We start from the raw sequence: 25,110 nt of genomic DNA, 5'->3' as shown, positions 1-25,110 counted from the left end.
TGCGGCTTGTGGGGCAGGTGGCGGAACCACTGAGCTAAATGCCTGGCCCTCTTCTCGTTTTTAATACCATGGTCTAGACCCCACTCAAGATCCATGAAATTAGGAGCCCTGGTTATGTGGCACAGGCATTAGGATGTTTTAAAGCTTCCAGAGGTTATCATGTGCAGCTAGGGTTGAGTCCCACTAAAGTAAAGCAAGAAAGCTGAGAAAAGTCACAGATGACTGTCATTACTGTGTGTATGAACTTCAATGATGACAGGAAACAGTATTTCAGGAAGAAGACGCTTTTCGTCTTTGCTAGTGCCAGGCTGCCATTTGTGTCATGCATTCTGCACACATGATGCAGAAACCCCTCAAGACACGAGTGTCAGCACTGTTTACTGAACACTTCCCTACTGCTAAGCTCCAGGCTGCACACACCCACACCTCACCCTCACCCCACTCACAGCACTCCTTGCAAACACATTACCACTGATTTCTGTTTCTCTGCAAAAACAATTATTAACCCCATTAACCCAAGACAGCTGACAAGGAGGGGCTTGTTTGCCCATCACAGAGCAAGTAGGTGTAGAAGCTAGGAGAGAATCTGCATGCGCCTGGTTATAAAAGCCATGCTTTTGTTTGTTTTCTTTAAGGCATGCTTTTTATTTTTCCTTCATTTTATGTATTTATGTTGTTTCACAAGTTTATAAAGAAAAATAAAAGTTGATGGTACAAAAGCATATAAAGAATTAACCTCATTCATAATGATTTCCTATCATGAATGGAGTTCAAACTTAGGAAACACAGGTATCCTTGACTCCTATGACTTCACCATCAGTTCCTCTTCCTGGAGACGCAGCTAGCAGTTGCTTGTTTATCTTTCTACAGTTATTTAATGCAAATAGAAGCAATGCATGCAAGCATATACTGTACGGGTGTGAACACCATGTATGTGGGGTTCCATCTCACTTGAAACAATGGTAGCGCAGTTCACACAGTTTTTCACACAGATTTTTCAACTAGCAGCATCTTAGAGAGAATTCTTTGTCCATGTATACACATTTTAATATTCTTTTTTGTACCACATACTATTCCATTGTACAACAATACTATTCCTTTTTTTACTAATCCTTTACTGGTAGGCATTAATTACTTCTGCTTATTTTCTACTACTACAAATGTTGGAATGAATAACCTTGAGCTGAATAATTGCATGAGCATAGTCAGATAATTGTACCTGTAAAATAATTCTTAGATGACAAATGCCATGCTCTTTCCACTGTCCCATGCAACCTTGGGCTCCTAAGAAACAACTCACAGCCAGACTCACGATGGTTCATATTTATTTCATTCAAAAAACTTTGCCTAAAAACCCAAATTATGTTTTTCACTTTCAATAAAAAATTAGAAATGTTCTCCAGAATATGCTCAAAGACCAAGATAGTCGGAGAGACGGTTCTGACCAGAGTGAAATCTCACTGTGCCCTGCTGGTCTCACTGGCTCAGAAGGTGTCTGCCCCCGAGGACCCAGGGTCCCCCTGGATGGTGCTGACGCTCAGGGATGGGGAGCAGTCCTCTAGGTTCACTGCAGGCAGCGTCACAGACATCCTGGCAGGGGACCTCTGAGAAGTGAAGTTCGGCACTGCCACACCACCTGGGGGAAGGAAAAACCACAGCTCAGCCAGCGTCCCCTCACATCAGGTGCTCTTCCCTCTCTCTACAATATGGGGTGTCAAAAGCAAGGACTGCACATGGGGAATTTCTTTTCTCAAGGTGCTCAGAATTTGCCAGAGACACATAACACACCTTTCCCTCTTTCCCCCTCCACTCACTCCTAATCAATTAAAGTTAACATTTTAAGTGCTAAAAGTTGTGGTACAGATGATAAAATTTGCTAGGTAAGATTGTGTCAGGTTAAGAGCCTAGTCTCTGAAATCCAAACTTTACCTCTTCTGGCTGTGTGATTTGGAGCAAGTTATTTTACCATTCTGAAGTTCAGTTTCATACTCTGTTAACAGGGATAATAGTACCTGCCTTGCAGAGTAGAAAAAACAGCATTGGTATGGAGCTGAAAAACAGAGCTTCATGCTTAGTAAGTGCCCCAAAACAAAGAGCTACCATTACTACTAAAAGATCACTACAGTTACCCTTAAATAAGTAGCCAGGAGTCCAATAAAAAATAAAACAAACACAAAAAACAAAAACAAAACAAAAAATACTGCAAGGGCTGTAAAATAAGATTGCTGTTATTTATAGAAAGAACTTTTTTTAAGGGGGTAGTTTGTTATTTATAGAAAGAACTTTTTTTTAGTATATGTGCTGCCGAAGCGAGTACAGAAAGAACTTTTTTTTAAGGGGGTAAAATATGAGTCATGTAAAAAGCATTTGAAGTCAAAGGTTGCTAAAGCACCTTGCTCTTCCACTACTTATATAAAATAGACCCTCAACTCAGGACCATAGCATCAAATAATCATTCACTAAGTGCTAAGCTATGAATGCCACACTATAGTTAACAGACCTCAAACAAGGGAAGCAATGTTAAAGGAAAAAAATATTAAAGTGGTCATTCAAATATTATTGACATTTGACTTGGAAAGCAATTTTTTCTGTAAAATACATTTTTTCTTTAGCTTTACATTTAATCAAATATGGAAAAAATTCTACTCTAGGGATTGAGAACCATATTATATGCCTAATATAGAAGCTGGCTGATAGGTCTAGAGGAGGTAGTTCCAGATGAATATGTGCATGTTAAAAAATATAGTTGATTACATATGCATAGCTATCTGACTATAATCCAATTCACTCCTCTTAAGTTTGCAGCATATTACCAAAGAATATAAAAAATGTCAACTTGGTATTACCTGAAACTACAAAAATGCTGATTTTTAAATTGTTCATATAAAGCACATGACATATTTTGGTCATATCCATACCCCAGGCCCTTCCTTATACCCCTTCTACCTTATTCCATTTCTCTGGTCTAATAATGGTATCTCTTCCACTTTCACATCATCTTTGTTTTTGTTTTTAGATTCTACGTATTAGAGAAAACATGTAATGCTTGTCTTCTAAGTCTGGCTTATTTCATTTAACATGATGATCTCCAGTACTATCCATTTTCCTACAAATAACATAATTTTGTTCCTCTTTATGGCTGAATACTACTTCATTGTGTATATATACCATATTTTCATTATCTGTTCATCTGTTGATGGGCAGATAGGCTGTTTTCATATCTTGACAACTGTAAATTGTGCCACAACTAACATGAGTATACAGATAACTTTGTAGTATGCTGACTTAATTGCTTTGGGTATATACCAAAGAATGGTATAGCTGGATCACATAGTAGTTCTATTTTTAGTTTTTTGAGGAACCTCTATACTGATTTCCATAGTGGCTATCCTAGTTTATATTCCCACCAATAGCGCAGAAGGGTTTCTTTTTCCCATATGTAACCTTGCTAGCATTTATGTGTATTGTTTTGTATTCTTGATGACATTCATTAGTGAGATGGAATCTCAAAATAGTTTTGATTTGCACAAAAATCCTTATTTTAAATTTCATGGATTTACTATAGATGTAAGATATGAAACAACTTAAAAACAAATGGTCTTTAGACCCTTCTGAGTCAAGAGTCATAGCAATTTTCCTAAAACCCCTTTATATTTTTGGATAGTTTCCACAGTAATAAAGTGGAATTTTCTGTTAAATTTTATAGGGGGTACAGTAAATGTAGGCAGTCTTGGAGATTTCAATGATTACTCAATCACAGCTGTCCAAGATGATCAGGATATTTAGAAATGCCAAATTCTTTTCTTATTAGGAAGTCCAACAAAGTCTACCTTATTCTATACCATTGCTTTTTTTTACCAGTAGAAATTTCTTTTTTTTATAAAAATAAGGAAAGGAGATAGATCTGGCATACTTATAGCAACATCACAAACTATAGTACCGTCAGATTTAAGAAGAAAGCAATTTAAATAGATTAAATATTTTCAAAAGGAAAAGACTTTTTGAAATTTATCTATCAGAATATGATAGGAAGTTATGAAATTCTAAAAACTACTTTAAAATATTTATAGTTGATATACATTATTAGAATAGCCTTATAAAGCCATAATATACACAAAATAACTAAAGGAAGCATCCAAGAGCTTACTTCATCAATAAAGAAATTAAGACAGGAGATAATTGAGGATTACAAATAATATTAGCAAATTAATATTCTGCCTATAAAATCAATTTACTGTCACCTCCAATTACATATTCTTTAAAAAAATTCCTTGAGGGGTCAGGGATTTAGCTCAGTGGCACAGCTCCTGTCTCCCAAGCATAAGGTCCCGAGTTTGATCCCCAGTACCACAAAAAAAAGAAGAAAAAATTCCTTGAGTTACTTCTCTGACAAAACTACATTGATGCCTAACACCTGTTACCTAATTTTATAAAACTACTTTATATGTTCCTTTTATGGATTTATTTTTTAAAATTAATTTTACTGGTACACTTTGGATATACATTAACGATCACATTCATCATATGGAATTTGTACCTGTACATAAAATATCTTGATTCTTTTTTTTTCCCTTTTCTCTCCTCTCCCTTCAATCCCTCTTCCTTCCTTATTTACAAAAGCTTTGTTTCCATTTCTGCTCAATCATGTAACTATTTTTGGATTTTGAAGAAATTTCCAAGTCTTAAGGAACATATTAAGTTCAATCATTGAAAAGTTACTGCTTTATATTTACATAGAAATCAAAATTTTGTAAATGCCTTTTCCTCCATCATCTTCTCTAATAGTAATTCTGGGAGACAGACAGCATAACTGAGATGCAGTGCTGTCCTGACTGGCTACACATCTGTGTGAGCATACTGCATGGATGGAGCTGAGACCAGCCAAGAGGACACAAACATAAGACACTCCTAATTTCTCTGCAGAGATAGGCATGTACAGAGTTACTTTACCTAGTTTATATTAGATGGAAGGAGACGTTGAGCTGAGACCTAAAAGATGTTGTGAAGTCAACGAAGGCAAAGAACAACAAAATAAAATCAAGGATCAGGCTCGTGTGGAAGGGAACTCTGAGTATTCTGATATCAAAGTATAGACTGGACTGAAGGAAAGGTGAGGCTCTAAAGAAGAACAGGGCCAAGTCATGTAAACAATGGGGAATCACAAAAGAATCTGAACAGTGCAAATGTATCTTAGGATCCTGAGATAATTTCAATAGCTGTTTGGAAAATAAGGAGCAGAGGGATCTATGGCAAAAATCCACGGATGATCCTTTACAGTGGGAACAGAGTCAAGATCCTTTGCAGAAAGAGTCAGCAGTCAGCACTTATTAAGAATTGAGTTTCGCACAGAAATGACAGGTATGGTGACTGAGCAAGTAGTAATACCGTAGGAACACAAAGAAATGTGAGGGCTACAAATGGGGAGATTTTGAGACCAGTGACAAGGGATGCTTGGAAGATGTGTGAATGGACTTTTCCAGCAGGTGCCCGGAGAAAAAGATTTCAAAGACTGTAAAGAAGTTTTAGAGCTATAGAAGTAGCAGTCATCTACACAGATATAATGATTACAGTAACAGGAACTGCAATCACCCAGGGAGAAAAAAACAGACTGAGAACAGAAATGGCAAAAAAACCCAAACAGCTGTGGGGAAGGGTTCCATTCTCACTGGCCTCATATGCTAGTTGGGTGTAGGAGGTGAATGGCAAACAAGTAAGGAAATAAACACAATGTCAGGAAGTGACAAGTGCTATAAAGAAAAGCAGGGGTAACAGAGAGAATAAGAAATTTTGAGAAAGTTATGTGAATTATCTGAACCATAGTTTTCTCAACTATAAAATAATCTCTGAGGGTTTTATGAAGATTAAACAAGGCAATGCATCTGAAGTGTTCTGTAGAGTGCTGGCCCACAGAAAACACTCCCAATAGGTCAGCTCTTACCGTCATGGAGCTGGAACAGGTTATCCAAGAGGCCAGGCCCCTCAGCAAGGACTGCACAAGGTTCTCTACTTTAGGGAGAAGGACAGGATTGAAGTGGAGAGAGAGAGAGAGAAGAGACTGAGATTGAGGGAGGGAAAGGAAGGGCGGTTAGGCTGGCAGCAACACTGTGGAAGAGCTCCAAACAGTCATGCTATTATTTTATTTGTTTTGGGGTTTTTTTTTTTGGTAACGGGGATTGAACTCTGATCCTTGCGCTTGCGCAGCAGGCAGTGAAACCACTGAGCTAAATCCCCGGCCCATGCTATTATTTTAAACTCTAGCTCACTGTGTTCTAATAAATAAGTTATGCCAATAAAATGCACCATATTATGTAAGGATTTGTTGTTGTTGCTGTTGTTGTTTTGGTTTTTTGGTGCCAGGGATCAAACCTTATGCTTTCGAGGCAGGCGGTGGAACCACTGAGCTAAATCCCCAGCCCTCTAAGGGTGTTTTTTAATGTACATTTTGGGAACACTTTGTTTTTAAAGTGTTCATTCAAAGTTCAATCAGCAGTACAAAAAAAAGTGTTCATTCAAGCAAGTTAGAACTTTAAGTGAGAACTCTAGAAACTGGGAACACCATCACTACTAACAGGTAAAAAGGATAACATTCCTATCTAGTTATGGTCTTCATAGACTTTTTAATTTTTTTAAAGAAAAGACATAATATCTTAATAAATCACCATTAAAGCAATCATAACTCTTCTATTTATATTAACATAGTTTGATGCTTTTGATTTTTAAAATGTCCACAATCAAGTCAAAATTTCCACAGACTATACTATGATGTAATTGTTTCAACAGCTGTTTTCATGTCTAAAAATTTTTAAAAAGACAATTCCTTGATTCCATGGGTTTTTTTATATATTTCACCTGGCATACATTTAAGCTGGGCATGCCATGGAATCAGACTGCGTGTTTAACGTTTCCTAAGTCACAATTTAATATACTTTTTAGACTTTCAAAATACCAAGTTTTTGCTTTAAAATATTTAAAAATTCAAAGGAAATGTTATGTTTTCTCCTCTTTGATGGTAGATTTATATGACTAAGGAATAGAAAAACTAAAACTAATTTTTGGTGTTCATTTAAGATGTTACTTGTTTATTTACATATATTTAAAAATATAAATAACATAGCCTTCTAAAAGCTTTTCAGGTTTAGATATTCCATTTCATCAATAGGTTTCAGATTCCAAATCTTAACCTTAAACATTTGGTAACCCATTATTATGTCTCTGTTATTTACAAATTGAGAAGAACTCAAACAGAGCACTGTCTCCTAAAACAACACAAGCAGAAAAAAGAAGGAAAAGAGTCATCAGTAGGGCAGCACCTCTCAAATGGTTCCTTCAGACTGAATACACATACCGCTACCTATACATGTGAATGTATTTTATGAGAAGAACAGACAGTGGGGTGAATTTTAACTACCTGGATTTGTGTTTTTCTACCTATGGTTAAAGGTTGGTGTATTATAAATGATGCATTTAAAAATAAAAGCAAAAAGGAAATAAACTTAATAATCTTTAGTCCAAGTACAGGAAGGATCTTAACCCAGGGTATGTGGACAGGTAACTAGGGTTCTGTAAACACCCTGACACTTAAGACGAATTATTGTTTATGCAGGTAGAATTCGGGAAACAGACCATTGGTCAAGGCTTTCAGTGACTCAAAGAAGCCTGAGGTTCCCAAATGTTTAAGAATCATTAAGCTAAAGGATATGACAGTGCCAAATGCAAGCAAAGCATGCTCTCTGAGTTGTTTTTTCAGTGATGGTAGTGAAATATTAGGAGCTCCTGTTCTGCTAATCATAGATCTGAGGGCAACTTGACTGCAGCACTTAGCAAGTTACACTGTAATTATTTCTTCAGATGCCTGTCACTTTCCCTGGACAATGTATTCCTTAAGAGCACAGACAGTTTTTGTCTTGAGTAACTAGCACAGTAGTTATGTTAGTTTGATAGTCTGCTGATTCTGTGAGATACATGTGTCAGTAGGCCAGTGACTGTCTTATTTTCCTCTGTATTTTACAAAGCTATAGCATGATGCTGGGCACACAGTTGGGCCTTGATTGTGGAACCAAATAGACTTATTCTGTCTAGAAAGTCTGTGACTCTTCTTGCTAACAGCTTACTTAGATTCACACTAATGACATCTTATCTTTAAAATTAGCTCTGAATTCCAGCAATGCAGCTGCCTCCCAGTGGTCTATGGAAATGTTACAGTATTTCAGCTGTCCTTTGTTAGGTTCTTGAAGCATTTTTCCCATCCACCTTGGTCTCACTCCTGCTTCAATTTCTTGCATAAGCAGAAGCTAAACTATCTTGCTGTATTCAGTTCTCCTCACATGCTTAAACCAGCCCTGCAGATCATGTAACATCACAGGTTCTGCACTTGAAAAAAATGCTACAAGTGTGATGAAGAAGGTGCCCGGTCATATTATGTTAAGTAATACACAGTAGGTAATATTTTATTTGCTTCTGCTTTCAAGAATTAGTCACTATTAAATATTTTTCTTTACTTTCATGTTTAAAGGATGTCTTAAAATGTTACAACAGTTTTATCCTAAAATGTTTTAGACATATAAATATGATTACACCTCCTTGAGTTTACTTTGCTTCTGTTTTTTAATTTGACAAATGCTTCTTTTAAAATTTATAATTTAAGATAAAAATAAAGTACTTCCTATAGGAAGAATATATGTACCTGCACCTGTAAAAACAACTCCAACTTTTTCCTCTAAAAAAGCAATAGTTAATGTGAAAGATTTGTTTTGTCTTATGCCAGGTTCCAGATGCTTCACTTTGTTTAAAACTGACTTCAAAGTTTAAACACTATCCTGTCCCAACAAATAACCGCCCCCAGATGGAATGATCTGGAGTACTAACCCCAGTGCTCTCAATACAACACCTGCAGCCTTTTAATTCAACATTTTATAAACTTTCCAAAAGGTAAACATTTTTTTCCTATTCCCTAACTTATGCCTTTTGGAGAGTTGACTTTAGAGCATGAAGGGATTTCTATACCTCACGTAAATTTATAAATATTTAGAAGAATTAAAAACTGGCATTAGAATTTCTACTGTTAATTGTTATGAAGGAAAGATATCATAGGGAAATTAAAAAATCGGAACAGCTCCAAGTTCAGAACTTTTAAGTAAAAATCTTACCTGTAAATACAGATGCAAGGCACAGGCTGGGCTCAATTTGTGTCTGATCCATATTACCTGGTGAAGCTACAGTTAAAAAAAAAAAAAAGTGTTCTTTTTCCAGAAGGAAATCAGTTAGGCATAGAAATAATCATGATTTGTTCCTGTTCACCAAAAGGAACACAGACCAAATACCCACAGTTACTCTCATAAAACCAGGTAAACAGAAGCCTGATTTAGTGACCTGGATGTAAAGAAGGATGTTAAACAGCTCTGTTTTAACACTGTCGATAGGAAATACTTTACCTAAGGCACTGTTATCTTTATGCGTGAAAAATGAGGGAAGGAGGAAGGAAAGACTCAGCAGTAATTCTGCAATTAAATTGAAAAATAAATACACTCAGCCCATATGGTGGTGCACACCTACAATCCTAGCCTCGGGAGAGGCTGAGGCAGGAGGATTGCCATGAGTTCCAGGCCAGCCCAGAATACATAGTGAGTTCAAGGCCAACCTGAAGCATATAATAAGGCCCTGTCTCAGAAAACCAAACCTATTTCATTCAAGGTTAAAAATTTTCATAGATTGTCTTACCCAAGGATTTAATCATTACAAAAAGAAGTTTAAAATCTCCCTTCTCCCTAGGCTAGCATGGGGCATACTGTTCAACACACTGTAAACAATACAACCAGTAAAGCTGTCAGGAAGTAAAGAAGAGCAACACACTATTAAACCAAGGCAAAATTTTTATAGTAAATGGAATAGGCTAAGGAGAAAAAAAATCTCATTTCACGGCTAAGGACTAGGAAGCAGCAAAAAGTTAAATAACTGAAGAGAAAAACAAGTAGTGCTGTTATAGCTTGAGTATCCGTAATCCAAAAACCTAAAATCTAACATGCTCCAAAGTCTGAAATGTTTTGACTGCCAACATGATACCATGGTGAAAAATTCCACACTTGACCTCATGGTGATAAGTCACAGTTGAAACACAAGGACACTAAAAATATTGTATAAAATTACTTTTAGGCTATGTGTATAAGGCATACAGGAAATATAAATGAATTTTGTGTTTAGCTTTATATCCTATCCTAAGATATCTCAGCATGTATGCGAAAATATTCCAAAATCCAAAAAATTGAAAATCAAAACAATTTCTGGTTCTAAGCATTCTGGAAATGGGATATTCAACCTGTAGTTCTCAAGTCGACAAAATACTCTGGACACCAAGGACATCAGTCTGTGTGGATACAATGCTGTTAACCTATGCTCTGACAAACAGCTGATTGAGGACCATCATTAACCATTGCTTCAAGCAAATTTTGGGGGCACAGAATAAAGAAAAGATTTAGAAATCAGTAATCAGTACTTCTTTTCTAATTTTTCTAAAATGAAGAATCAATCATCTCTCAAGATTTTATTTCATAAAAATTCAGATAAATTTTACAAGAAGTCAAGATATTTAAATGAACAAGATCATAAGCATTACATATTTCATTATACTTAGGCAATATATTCTTAGTGGGGACATTCATGTTAAGCAGAGTTATACTGTAGCAAGCTTCTAAAAATTAAGTACATTCAAGTATAAACCATACAATACAAATCAATTAAAAGTTTAAAAAACCAGTTTTAGAAGAAAATGTAATTTTATAAAGATGTGGCAAATACAACTTACTCAAATATATATGAAATCTGCAAACAGACCAAAATTGAATATCCAACTTTGATAGTTTTTAAAAAATCTTTAAATACATTAACAGTGTTTACTGTGATACATAGTATGATCAAAACTACAGTGAATATTTAAACATAAAAAGGAAGAAGAATCAGGATATATCTTGTACAGGTACAAATTCCCTATGATAAATGTGATCATTATGTATATCTAAAATGTACCAATAAACTTAATTTTTAAAAAAATAATTCATTATAGTAAAAGATTATACTGCAATTAACTCCCCTAAAGTACTCCCCGTCACTTCAAACACACTTATTTCCATCATTCTTGCCACTTTCTGAAGCAGTTCTGGAAGTCTTCTTTCATAAGTGTCTTTCTGTGGCTGCCTTGACATCTCAAATTAGTTCAAAATATTTATGGTTTAAAAAAAGGGTGGGCGGGGATTTAGCTCAGAGGTTTCACCGCCTGCTGCACAAGCGCAAGGACCCAAGTTCAATCCCCAGTACCAAAAAATATATGTATATATTTATGGTAATTTCTGTCAAATAAAATCCTATGGTGTGTCCTCATCTACTTCAGTCACTGGATCTGACATCATGCAATTTTTGGCTCTTTACAAAGCCAAAATGACCATGAAAGGCAAATGTTTTGAATGGATTCAGGACATTGAGGCAGTCACAACGGAGCAACTAAAGACACTCATAGAAGAGGACATTCAAAACTACTTCAGAAGGTGGCAAGAACAATGGGTCAAGTGTGTTCAAAGTGAGGGTGAGTATTTTGAGAGGGATTAAAAGCAATATGTCATTTAGTGTAATAGAGTAAAAAGAAAAGAATGGTTTAATGTTCACCGTATGTTTTGATCATATCTCATTTAACTATTAAATGCTATCTTTGTTTACCTGGCACTCTGCCTCTAAGTTTCCAGGAGTTAGAAAGGGAGGGAAATTAGTGCTTGGTCCCTCTGGCCTAGCAGAGCAGCCTTTCAGATTCTGCACAGCACATACAGTACAAATACAGAAACAAAAGTGTTGGTACCTTGGTACATGGAGGTCCCTCTCATTGAAGAACCATTTGTTTGTAGCAAATAAAGTGTCAGTCTTTATGAGTCTCAGGTTCCTCAGATATAAAATAAAAATATTACCTACCTAATTGGGTTGATTAAGGATCTCAGTAAGGTATGTCACATACAGGAAATGTACATAAATGGTAACTATTACAATTGTTGTTATCATTATAAACAAAAATCTCTTCACAATGGGGAGAGAACCTTGATGTATGCAATAAAGACTAACAATAAAAAAAATTCACTGCCTCAATATCAGAATCAACTATTTGTAACTTCCTGATCCTCACTTGTGACAGGATGGGGTGCACGGGAGAATGAGTACTGAGCTCTGCAGCTGAGGGTAAAAGTAGGAAGCACAACCTGTGACCAGGTCAGCACAGTTCCAAACTGCCTTTCAAAGCTATGGATTCTCACACTTCTTCAATCTGCTGCTCAAAACAGAAGAAACAATACTTACAAGGACTTAAGTCAAAGGATGAGGAAACAATTTTGCAATCTACAAATTTCTATTAATTTTCTACAGAAATTTTTCATGGGTAATAATGAGTAGAAACTGAGTCACAAATTATTTATGTAACTTATCCTTTTTACCTTTACCACAAAAAACAGACTTGTTAACCTTTACTTAATGATTTGAAGATACCACAAAATAAAGAACCAGTGATCTCAGATTTGGAAATAGAATCCCAGGCTGGGAAAACAAGGATACTGCTGGAAAAGCTTTAAATGAAGGCCTACGGAGGCACTGGGGTTGTACCACTTAAACACACTGTGTGTTTTCCAAATGCTCACCTTATCTGAATACTTGAGCATTCACTTTAAATAATCATTCAAAATCTTGTAGTTCTTTGGTTCAAATTAAAAGTAATCTATGGGCTGGGGATGGCAGTGGTAGAGTGCTTGGCTAGCACTCCAGTGCGAGGGAGGGAGGGTGGGAGGCAGGGAGGGAAGAGAGAAAGAGAAAGAAAAGGAGGGAGAAGGAGAGGAAGGAGAAGGAAGGGGAGAAAAAGAAAAGAAAGCAGGCTTTGTTATACTTAGTGCACAAACTTTTAAACTATTGGTATTGAAAGGGATAGGAATCTGAGCTTTATAATATTTGTACTAGTATTTTTAAAATTTATTTTTGGCTTAAAATTTTGATCTTCCATCTCTTTAAAGTTATTTTTAGTAAGAATCACTAAGATAGCAATACTTAAATCTGTAACTCCTAATATTATTATTTTAAGCAAACTCTTTATAGATTATCAGCTACTAACTGTACAGCAAGGATACACAGATGAAGCCCCGTAAAACAAGTTTTTTAACCCAGAAAACAAAAATTAAGGACAGTGGTTGGAAAATGGAAGAGCGGTGAGAGCCAGCACCATAGTCTCTCCAGGACAAGCTGTCTGGATCCTGCAAATCAACAGCCTGAAGACCAAAAAAAGGATGTAGAAGGCACACAAGAACACTGAGGGAACTGACAGAGGAGAAGAAAATAGGATACATTGCTACAAAAGAAACAGATCACTGATGCAGATTGAAGAACACCTGACCCAGTGGTTCAGTGGTGTACCTGCCCTGGCGAGGATCAGCAAAAACAACTCTGCTGCTCATTGAGAAACAGCGACTGGACCTGGGACAGTTTTGTACAGCTGGAGGCACTGGTGAAAGTGTGAGACAATATACCCTGAACGCCCACTATGGAGGAAAAAAAAAAAAGTTGGGCCACTTAGCTGGCCTGAGTGAAAGAAGGGAAGAGCTGTCTAGCCATGGTGGACTGCAGGCAATTGGTCAGCAGATTGAGGAAATTTATGTTGAGAGGTAGAGGTCAGGTTTGGCCAAACTCCACTCTGAGGACCACCCAGGGCCACTGAAACTGGCCCCAGCTACAAAGGGCCAGAAGCGTCCCCTCTGCTCTGTGACCAGAGACGTGGGTGGGCAAGGGGACACTCCCCCAATGCACTGCGACCATGAACACGAGCAAAAGACCCTAGCCAGTGGCAGGACAAAGGAGCCCACTACCTCTCCCCCTTTAGGCAGAACGTGAAAATAAACAAAGGTATGGAACAGAGGAGCCCAGTCAAGATGTGGAAGGGGCCAACAGTGCACAGACCTGAGAATAGCCTCAGGCTGGCTCCTGCAGAGGGTGGCACAGCGGCTAAGAAAGCTGAGTGGACAGGATCACAGCAGGGAGACTTGGGCAAGCCACATCAGGAGGACTGCTGACTGGGGGAAGGATCCCAGCTCTCAACCCCAGAAGTCAGAAACAGTCCCGTGTCCAGTACTGATCTTACTACAGAGCTGATGGGGCTACACAGCACACTTATGGGTTCTAATATCGAACACTAACACAGAACTGCAGACACCGGAGGAATTTTAGTATTTTTATTATCTTTCTTTTTCCTTGTTTGCTTGATTTATTTCCCTTCTTCAGTCTGGTTGGGTTTGGTGTTTGTTTTTTCTTTCCTGCTGCTGTTGTTGTTTAGGTTTTATACATTTATTCTTGTTCTACTCTATTCGTCTTCTTTCTCTCTTTCCCTCAACTATCTATCTCTCTTGATTTTATGAAACATTCATGTGAGTGAGCAGTCTCTTGCCTTTCTATTTTGCTTCGATATTCCTTTGCTTCCTTTTTCATGCTTTCTCTCTTGTCTTCTCCAATATCCCAAAGCTTCGGTATTCATCCTTTGCCTTCCAGCCTTGCTTCTACTGTATTTTTCTTCGCTTATCTCTGTTTCATCCCCTATCCCTTTTAAATTTCCCTCCCACAGGATAAAATCCTGTGGACTCTACTAAAGGGAAACTCACTGCATACAAGCTCCTGATTTAAGTTGATACTGTTATACAATGGTAGAGCTTGCTTATATGGTTAAAGGTACCAAACTAATAGGGACCACAGTTTATCAGTTGCTGGACTGTGTTAGATGCTATTGATACTGCTAATTGTACTACTTTCGGCAGGATATCATCATACCTGTTGTAATTAATTATTCTCAAGTCTATGACAAAACTGCGAGTGTCTGGGATCACAACCAACAGCATAGTCCAGGACAAAAGAACTGGGTGCTAAGCTAAATAAACAGCAATTTCTCATCCTCAATATATTGGGAAGGTAGGATCTTGGGATAAGCACAAAGACCAAGAACCACCTGCACCTAGAAAACATCTCTGAGGAACATGCATTTCCTAAACAAGCCTTGATAACAGTGATAAAGCTACCTACCATAAGAAAGCTACAAGCAACCCAGAAAACAAAATTAAATTAAAAAATAGAAAATGACAAGATCTAGAAGCAGAATACAACCCCAGATGTCTAGCCTGTCCAGAACAAGTACAGGGGTCAATGAGATAAACGACATTGGAAGCAATCTACCTGAACTTTCCCAAAAAGCAGCTGCAGAAGTAAATAAACAAATAAAAGAGGCTATAAAAAAAATCTTCGAAGCAAAAGAAATGGCAATCAAAATAAAGGACATGCTCAAGGAAACTAGAGTAAAAACAGACTAAAAAAAAAAAAAGAGTTTAGGAAAATGATGGAAACCATGAACACCCAATACAGCAAAGAAATGGAATCCATGAAACAGATTCAAACAGACATCCGGGAGATTAAAAACTCCATTGAAAGTATTGGTAATCATTTAAACCAGGTGGGTGAATCTAGAGTATGTGATACTAGGATTAAGGGCCTGTGATTACTAAACCACTACAGAGAGTAACTGGTTTTTGCATTGCCCTAATCCCAGTAGTCTGAATAAGACAAAAGGAGCAGAAAGACCCTAGTAAAGTCTCTTGTTGCTTTTGCTGCTTCTGCTGCCATGAACTGTTTACCCTCTGCCACCCTGCCTTGGAGGCAGCCGATTATGGACTGAAACTTCTAAGAAATGTAAGCTAAATAAACCCCTTCCCCTCTAACTTTGGGCGTCAGGTATTTTGTCTCAGCAACCAGAAAGAAAAGTAACTAACATACCTACTTAAAGAACCTATACTCTAAAAAGATGGAAAACAGAATGGACAGATTGCTAGATACATATGAATTACAAAAGCTGAGCCAAGAAGATATAAAAATTCTAAACAACCCAGTATCAGTCAATGAAATTGAAAATGTAACTAAAAACACCAACAAATAAAATCCCAGGTCCCTCTGGATTCACTGATGAATTCTACAAGAAATTTATAGAAGATCTAATGCCAATTCTCTTCAAACTCTTCAATGAACTAGAAAGGGAAGCAATACTCCCAAAATTATTACCTTGATAGCAAATCCAGGGACGCTGTAGCAACGCGAGTCGCGCGGAACACGCCGAATCAGCCCAAGCCTGGGCAGCAGTCCACTCGACACCACCCCCACCCCACCCCACCCCACCCCCGCTCCTCTGTACAGCCACCCGGTTCCACACTACAAAGACGCAGAGGACACCGGACCACCAGACCACTATACTGGGTAAGTTGGAGTCATCTTCACCTCCCATCAGGACCAGAACTATCTTCAGGGGAAGGGCAGCTGGAACCTGCAATACAACTCTGCAGAGTTCAACCCTACAGGAGGACAGGGAGCTCAACTTGGGACTTGCAGCCAGAAATCTGCCTGAATCTCACGGGTCTGTGACTGGCTTACTGAGACTCACTGACTTATCTCTGCACACTGCTACCCACGTTTTCTATTGTGACAGCAGAGACATACCCTGAAAGAGGCCCTTCATCTTCATGGTTATTTTTTATTCCCCAAATTAGTTTTATTATTTTGGTTATTTTCTCTTTTCTTTTCTTTTGCTCCTCTTATCTTTAATTTTTTCCCTATTCTTTGCAAATATTTGTTTTTCTCTCCTTTTTTTTTCATTTCTTTTCTTTTCTTTCTTTTCTCTTTCCTTTCTCTCTCTCTTACATTCACTCACTTGCTCTCCTACATTGTTCATCTTCCCTTTTTGTCCCTGTTTTGGTCCTCAGTCAGAGTTCTTCTTTATTTTCCTAGTATTCTCTTTTTCCTTCTCACCTGTGTCCTCTGGCCACACTGCTAACCTTCCCCTATCCTTCTTCCCATCTGTCCCTCCCTCCCCAACCCCTCCTAACTCCCCATCCCAAAGGGAAAAGTTGTTATATTGAAGAGTTTATTCACTATATGTAGGGTTGGTCCTCGATCTTGATTTAATTCACACAGCTAAAGGTGATAGATTAATAACTACCAGAAAATGTCACTGTCAAAGATGTACTTGATGCAATGGTGTTACTGATTTTATCACTTGGGCTAAGGTGTTGGTATTGATCTAGTTAATGAAGCTTCCTAGTATAAGGAAAATGAGATAGCCTTAGAGTCATTAGAGACTCAAAACTTAAAGAGCAGCTATATCTGGAAGACACCTCTGAGAAGCAATCATTCCATAAGGGTTCTAATTACAAGCAACAAAGATACCTACCATAAGCAATTTCAAACTATCACCCCAGGAGTTAAACCAAGGACAGTACCAAAAACAAAAATGAGAAGACATTTAAGCAAGGCACAAACTCAGACTTCCACCCCACCAAGGGTAAATCCTGGGGGAAATGAGATGGAAAAGTCCCCTAACCAACCACCTGGATACCCCAAACTGATAGCACAGGAAGTAACAAAACAGATGAATGAGGCTCTAGAAAAATTCAAAGCAGAAATAATCTCCCAGATATCCGCAGAGATGGTGAGCAGAGTGAAAGACATGATTAGAGGATCTAGAACAGAAACAGATAAAAAAATAGATGAGCTCAGAAACATGCTGGAAGCCATGAATACCCAGCATAAGAAAGAAATGGAAACCATGATCGCCCAACATAAGAAAGAAATGGAATCCACGAAACATATTCAAACAGATATTCAGGAGATCAAAAACTCCATTGAAAGTATCCACAGCAGATTAAGAGAATCTGAAGATGGAATATCAGATATAGAAGACAGGATCACAGTTAGAGACCATGAAAATAGAGATTTCTTAAAAATAGTAAGGGACCACGAGATCAATCCAACAACTGCTAGACAATGCAAAGAAGAATAGCAAATCCAAAGAAGGACTCAACCAAAAAAGAAAACTACAGACCAATCTCACAAATGAACATAGATGCAAAAATCCTCAATAAGATAGTGGGCAAACAATATGCAACAAATTGTCAAGAAGATTATACACCATGACCAAGCAGGATTATTCCCAGGAATGCAGAGAAGGTTCAACATATGCAAATCAATAAATGTAATACACCATATCAACAGAGCCGAAGACAAAAATCACATGATCATCTCAATAGATAGCGAAAAAGCATTTGACAAACTCCAACACCCATTCATGATAAAAACCCTACAGTGGGACTGGGGATTTAGCTCAGTGATTCCACCACCTGCCTCAAAAATGCAAGGTGCCAAGTTCAATACCCAGTACCAAAAAAGAAAAGAAAAAAAAAAACCCTACAGAAAATTGGAATATATGGTCTTTACCTCAATCTGATAAAAGCCATCTATGACAAACCAACAGCCAACATAATACTAAATGGGCAAAAATTAGAAGCCTTCGCACTAAAATCAGGAAGAAGACAAGGATATCCATAATCACTACTCCTATTCAACATAGTTCTGGAAACATTAGCCAGAGCAATTAGAAAGAAAAAGAAATAAAAAGAAAAAGTTAAATTATCATTATTTGCAGATGACATAATTCTCTACATAGAAGACCCGAAAAATCTACCAAAAGAGTTCTAGATTTAAAAACCAAATTCAGTAGCATAACTGGATACAAAGTCAACACTCAAAAATCAATAGCATTCCTGAACACAAATAACAAAGGATTCTCATATACAAGTAACTGAAAAAGAAATTTGAGAAACAACACCATTCACAATAGCATCAAAAAAACTGAAATACCTAGGAATAAATCTAACAAAGGAAACAAAAGATCTACACATAGAAAAGTACAGTACTCTGAAAAAGGAGATCAAAGAGGATATCAGAAGATGGAAAGATATCCCTTGCTCTTGGGTAGAAAGACCCAACATAGTGAAAATGGCCATACTCCCAAAACTGTTACACAGATTTAATGCAATCCCAATCAAATTACCATTAGCATACATCACAGAACAAGAGAAAACATTTCTAAAATTTATTTGGAACCAGAAGAAATCTAGAATAGCAAAAACAATTCTGGGCAACAAAGTCAAGGCAGGGGGCATCACAATCCCTGACTTGAAATTATACTTCAGAGCTATCATAATAAAAACAGCATGATACTGGCAACAAAAACACACAAAAAACAGACCTGAGGGCCACAGATTTAGCTCAGTGGCACCGTGCCTGTCTCACAAGCACAAAGTCCTGAGTTCCATCCTTGCACCAAAAAAAAAAAAAAAAACCAGACCCAAGGCCAGGTGTGGTGGTGCATGCCTAAACTCCCAGCGCTTGGGAGGCCGAGGCAGGAGGATCACTGTGAGTTTGAGTCTAGCCTCATCTATATAGTAAGTTCAAAGCCAGCCTGACCTGCACAGTGAGACTCTGTTTCAAAAAACAACCAGACCTGAGCATCAGTGGAGCAGACTAGAAGAATCAGAAACACCACCAAACACATTCAGCCACCTTATCCTTGACAAAAGGACCAAACACGTTCACTGGAGGAAAGACAGTCTCTTTAATAAGTGGTGCTACCTGGGGATTTAGCTCAGTGGTGCTGCCGCCTGCCTCGAAAGTGCAAGGTCCTGAGTTCAATCCCCGGTACAAACAAACAAAAAAAAAAATTAGTGGTTCTAGAAAAAGTGGCTTTTTACATGCCAAAGACTAAAACTAAACCCATGTCTCTCACCATGCACCAAAGTAAAATCAAAATGGATTAAAGATCTAAATATTAAAACAGAAACACAACCTGGTAGAAGAGAGAATAGGTAGAACTCTTGAGAACATAGATGTAGGCAAAGAGGTCATGAACAAAACCCAGACTGCACTGGAAATACTACAAAGAATCAACAACTGGGACCTCATCCTGTTAAAAAGATTTTGCACTGCAAAAGAAATCACCAACAGAGTGAAGAGACAACCCACAGAGTGGTAAAACATTTTAGCCAATAGTCCCTCAGATAAAAGACTAACATCTAGAATATACAAAGAATTGAAAAAAAAATCAGAGCCCCCACGTTTAAAGATCCAACCCAAAAACGAGCATCTGAAACGAACAGACACTTCTCAGATGAAGAAGTAGAAATGGCAAATAAATACATGAAAAAATGTTCGACATCACTGGTCATCTGAGAGATGACAACGCTGAGATTCTATCTCACTTCAGAAAGAATGGCTATTATGAAGAAATCAACAACAAATGCTGGTGGGGTAGTGGGGGAAAAAGGTACCCTTCTCCACTGTTGGTGGGAGTGGAGACTGGTCCAACTACTGTGGAAATCAGTGTAGAGATTCCTCAAAAAATTAGGATTAGAGGTCCCTTTTGACCCAGTTATTCCCCTGCTGGATATCTTCCCAAAAGAATTAAAAACATCACACCACAGTGATAGATGCACACCCATGTTTATAGTGACATAGTTTGTAATAGCTAAATCTTGGAAACAATCCAAATGCCCATCAACCAAAGAATGTATAAAAAAGATGTGGTTTTTTTTAATACAATGGAGTACCACTCAGCCATAAAAAAGAAAAGCTTGAGACATTTATAGCTAAATGGGTGCAACTTGAGACTATACTCCTAAGAGAAATAAATCAGACATATATATGTAAATATCACATTGTTCCTCTGGTGTGAGAAATTAAAAGGGTAAATACAAAAACTATAACAGATAATAAGAAATAAGAAAAAACTGTTCATGGCTGCTATCAAGAAACAACCAATAACAAATGCTGGTGGGGGTGTGGGGAGAAAGGAACCCTTCTCCATTGTTGGTGGGAGTGCACACTGGTGCAACCACTGTGGAAATCAGTATGGAGATACCTCAAAGAACTAGGACTACAGGTCCCATATGACCCAGCTATTCCCCTACTGGGTATCTTCCCAAAAGAATTAAAAGAATCATACCACAGCGATATATGTGCACCCATGTTTATAGCAGCACAGTTTGTAAGAGCTACAGCTTGGAAACAGCCGAAGTGCCCATCAACTGGACACTGGATAAAGAAAATGTGGTTTTTTATAAAATGGAGTACTACTCAGCCATAAAGAATGAGAAACTAGAGACATTTATAGCTAAATGGATGCACATTGAGGCGATACTCTTAAGTGAAATAAATAGGACACACGTGTGTAAATACTGAATAGTTTCTCTGGTGTGAGAAACTGAAACTTTAAATAAGGATTAAAATGATGAAAATGAATAACTGATAATGTGAAATAGGAAGAAAAGGTCCAAAGGGGTAGGGGAAGTGAGAGGGGCAGGGGAAAGGAAAGAAGGGAAAGGAAAAATGATGAGAAAAGGGAAAGATGGAAACAAAGCCTCTGTAAATAAGGAAGGGTGGAGGGGGTGAAGGGAGAGCAGGGAATGGGGAAAAAATAAGAACCAAGATGCATCATGTAAAGGCACAAGTTCCCAATGAGAAATGTAAATGTACTGTATACCTAAAATGTACCAATAAAAGAATTTAAGGGGGGAAAAAAGGAGGAGGAGGAGGAGGAGGAAGAAGAAGAAGAAACTGTTCAAAAAGAAAGGGAAACTGCACTTCCTGCCGGTGGGTAGGCAGTGGCCATGGAGGACGAGCCACCTCCGGTGGAGGAGCAGCGGAGGCTGCGGGAGGAGCTGAGCGAGTTCGTGGAGGGCTGCTACCGGACGCCGGGGTAGGTTGACTGACAGCATTGCTGGGCTGGAGTCTGGATCAGCTGGACCCTGGGGAGGAGGAGGAGGGGGCTGAGGGTGAAGTTGTGATATGTCCTTGTGATTCTAATCATCACATGGCCAAATCATCTTTATTAAAGCACATGGAGTCCTGTAGACTGAGGAAAACGGGCTATACTAAAGAAGAAGAGGATGAAATATATAATCCTGATTTTTTTCTATGAGAATGCCAAGGTACCTTCAGTTACTTTGAATAAGGAGTCCAGATCATTCCAGATCATTAATCAGGCTAGAACCACAGTTGGAAAAGATGGTGATTGTTGCAATCAAATAATTGGGGAATGTATTCTTCATTGCCTGTTGAAGTTCCTGTGAATCACAAACGGTTTGTTTGTGATCTGACCCAAGCAGATCGTCTTGCCCTTTATGATTTTGTGGTTGAGGAAACAAAGAAAAGGCACTCTGATTCTCAAATCATCAAAAACGACAGTGATCTCTTTGTAGACTTGGCTGCCAAAGTCAATCAAGATAATAATTGGAAAAGTCCAAAATCTTACCTTGAAATTCTGGTGGAAGTTAGAGACTATAAAAGAAGATGCCAGTCCTATAGAACTAAGAATGTTCATATAACCAAGAAATCATATACTGAGGTGATTTGGGATGTCATAAATGTGCACACGGAAGAACTCAGTAACCACTGGCAAGAAGAGCAGGAAAAGGCAGAGGGCGATGCCGAAAAGAGTGAAGAGAGGCGCTCAGCCTCAGTGGACTCACGGCAGTCTGGTTGGTGGGAGCTACCTGGAGGCTGACAGTTCACTCCATAGAAGGGATTGGAGCAGGGGCCCACATAAATGGAAAAGAAATAAAGATAAGGATAAAAACTCTGAGTCAAGAAGGAGGAAAGAGAGGGATGGGAAAGATATCATAGTCATAAAAGAAGAAAGCAAAAACCATTTTTGTATGTGTAATTCATTATGCTCGTGTCATTACATCCAATATTCTGATATTTTAATTATAATTGCTTTGCACAGCAGTGTGTTTATATGATGCGTCTAGTGCTCATTATTTTTCAATAAATACTTATGCTTCAAATCATAAAAAAAAAGAAAAGGAAACTGAAGGGGGGAGGGGAAAAGGAAGGGAAAAAAAGGAAAAAATGGAAAACAACTTTTGTAAATAAAAGGCGAGGGGACTGGGAGAAAAAGAGGAATCAAGATATATCATGTACAGGCACAAATTCCCTTTGATGAATGTTATTGTTATATATATTTAAATTGTACAAATAAAATTAATTTTTAAAACCCAAAAATTAATTATTAAATAGATGTCCAGAATCTAAAACAAAATTTAATAAAGTGACATCTAAACTTAGTAATACTCAGGATGGCTTCATTTTTAAATAGTAATTTGAGTTCACTAAAAAAAGTAGGAATACTTGGGTATTTAAAAATACATAATTGGTTGCCTACTTTTTAAATAATCTTCCAAATTAAGTTACTCATTGGCTGTATATCTAGTAGGTATATCAACTCTCTCAAATAATATTTTCAGAAATAGGCTCTTAGCAGCATAAAAGCTTATATACAACTCCCAAGAACTCAACTGTTAACTCATACAAGATCTGCCTGTCCTGATTTCAGACCGTGATTTATCTGAATAACATACACTTAATTATTAAAACTCATCGGAAAGCATTTAAGAACTTGAGAGTACTGCTATGTATTGTTATAACACAAAGTGCCTGCCTTTTAGGGGCAAGAATGTCTAGCGGGACATTCCAACATGTAAAATCTGATTGAGAACAGAGACCATGCTTTAGTAGACAACTTTATCTTTAACACACTTCCTGTTAGTTCAATGACCTGTGAAATAGCTACTAAAACAAGTTCCTCTCAGATAATTCTTTATAAAAGCATGAAATAATGGTCACAAACTAAATGAATCTTAAAAATTACAATAGGTTTGCCTTGTGAAAGAAGCCATACTAACAGTATGATTTCATCTATATAAAGTACAAAAACAAAAGAATTAATCTTTGCTCGTAGAAGTCAGAGCAATGGTTTCGGCCTTGCAGGGTGGAGGCTAGGACTGAAGAGAACTAGGGAGGCTGCAGCAGTGCTGGCGATGTGGTTCCTCACGCTGAGCCCTGCTTGCACGAGGTGCCCCTCTGTGGCAGTTCTTTGTTGTGTGTCTAGGCTACGCCTACTTTCCTGTATGTGCATTATTCCTCCATAAAAGGGTAAAATTGAGAAATAAAAACCAAAAAGGTTAGTTTCTGGAATTAAAGGTAATATCTTTGTAATTCTGAACTGATTTCTAATGATGAAATTGCCAAATTACTAACCTTACTATGTAGCCTTTCACAGAAAGTGAATAGTGACTCCTAAGGCACCACCCATACTGCTGACTACAAACATGAATTCCTTTAAACCTTGAAATACAATGAGCTGCATCTATGCAGAAGCAGAAGGTGAGTTTCTCCTTGTTGTTACTCTAGACTAACTCACATAGCTTACTAAGATAGGTGATGCTCTACACCAATTACCCATTGGATTTAGCTGAAAGCACAAACTGTCATCCAATTTTAACTAATCTTGAAAGAATTTCTGAAATAGTCCTATGTTCTATAAATGCACATTAATTCCTTTTCAGGCATGAAAAAGTTTACAAAGCAATGATATAACTATACTTAAACACAACTATAACTCTTACTTAACAATGACTCCTACAATTTTAATCTTACTATATTATACCAGGCCACAGAGTATGCAGAAGGTCACTATTATAATGTTCTTATAAATGATACTTGACAGGTACAAAGGTTGAAGGCACAGTAACTTCCTACCACTATAATCTATACAGAGAAAATTTATTTTCTTAGATGGAGATCCTTCTTAAATATAAAAATCTCTCAAATTATGGCTTGTGATTATCACTAAAACTACACTGTATTATCTTTGCAGTCTTTACAATGGGTTTTGCCATACCAAGACATTCCTAACTAAATTTGGAAACAATAATTAAATCTGACATTGTGACCAGTTCAGTTTCCCAAGACCAGACCTGGTAACTTTTTAAAAAGTGAAAGAATGAAAAATGAGCTTTCAAATACAGGAAGCCACTAGAAAATAAGAACAACACCATTCCATATCCTAAAATAAGATCTTTAAAGATTTTTTGTCGAATAGTTAAGTTTTGGGGGGAGGCAGGAGGGCAGGGTGACCTGCTCACTGTACACACGACACCAGTGGGAATAAGGGCCAGTCCAAGTTCTGTTCCCATTACTCTGGGGGAGGGTTCCAAGCTGTGAGGCGCAGCTGTATCGGCCCTGCTAGCAAAGCCATCACAGCAGTGCTTTGATAGCATGAGGCCCCAAAGTGTGAGGATATCGAGAAGGCAGCAGTTGCTGGCTGTGAAAACAGTCTGATACAAACCAGATGGGAACTTACTAGGTGGGTAACACAAAGGAAAACAATTGGCTCATTCA

The 25,110-nt window shown here is 37.8% G+C and overlaps 1 protein-coding gene and 1 pseudogene across 11 annotated transcripts in view; one reads left to right on the top strand and one right to left on the bottom strand.

The window, feature by feature from the left end:
• Positions 1-1,308: 1,308 nt before the first annotated feature.
• Kiaa0586 (KIAA0586 ortholog) overlaps positions 1,309-25,110 on the bottom strand; it is a 141,905-nt gene continuing 118,103 nt past the window's right edge. For 10 of the 11 annotated variants that reach the window (XM_021249200.2, XM_087210149.1, XM_087210146.1 and 7 more), the window contains 2 exons: positions 9,147-9,212; positions 1,309-1,636 (listed from right to left, as the gene is read on the bottom strand). In XM_021249200.2, the coding sequence (XP_021104859.2) occupies positions 1,485-1,636; positions 9,147-9,212 (218 nt within the window). In that variant the 3' untranslated portion in view covers positions 1,309-1,484. Of the gene's footprint in view, positions 1,637-9,146; positions 9,213-11,703; positions 11,794-25,110 lie in introns of all 11 variants that reach the window. The other variant, XR_015450914.1, reaches the window with a different exon arrangement.
• Positions 21,525-22,661, top strand: LOC106008371 (U11/U12 small nuclear ribonucleoprotein 48 kDa protein pseudogene; annotated as a pseudogene).

This window comes from Heterocephalus glaber, unplaced genomic scaffold (assembly GCF_053883595.1).
Source record: "Heterocephalus glaber isolate CG9 unplaced genomic scaffold, H.glaber_assembly_v1.0 deba00001118, whole genome shotgun sequence".
NCBI classification, from domain to species: domain Eukaryota; kingdom Metazoa; phylum Chordata; class Mammalia; order Rodentia; family Bathyergidae; genus Heterocephalus; species Heterocephalus glaber.
This window is presented reverse-complemented; position numbering and strand designations above follow the sequence as displayed.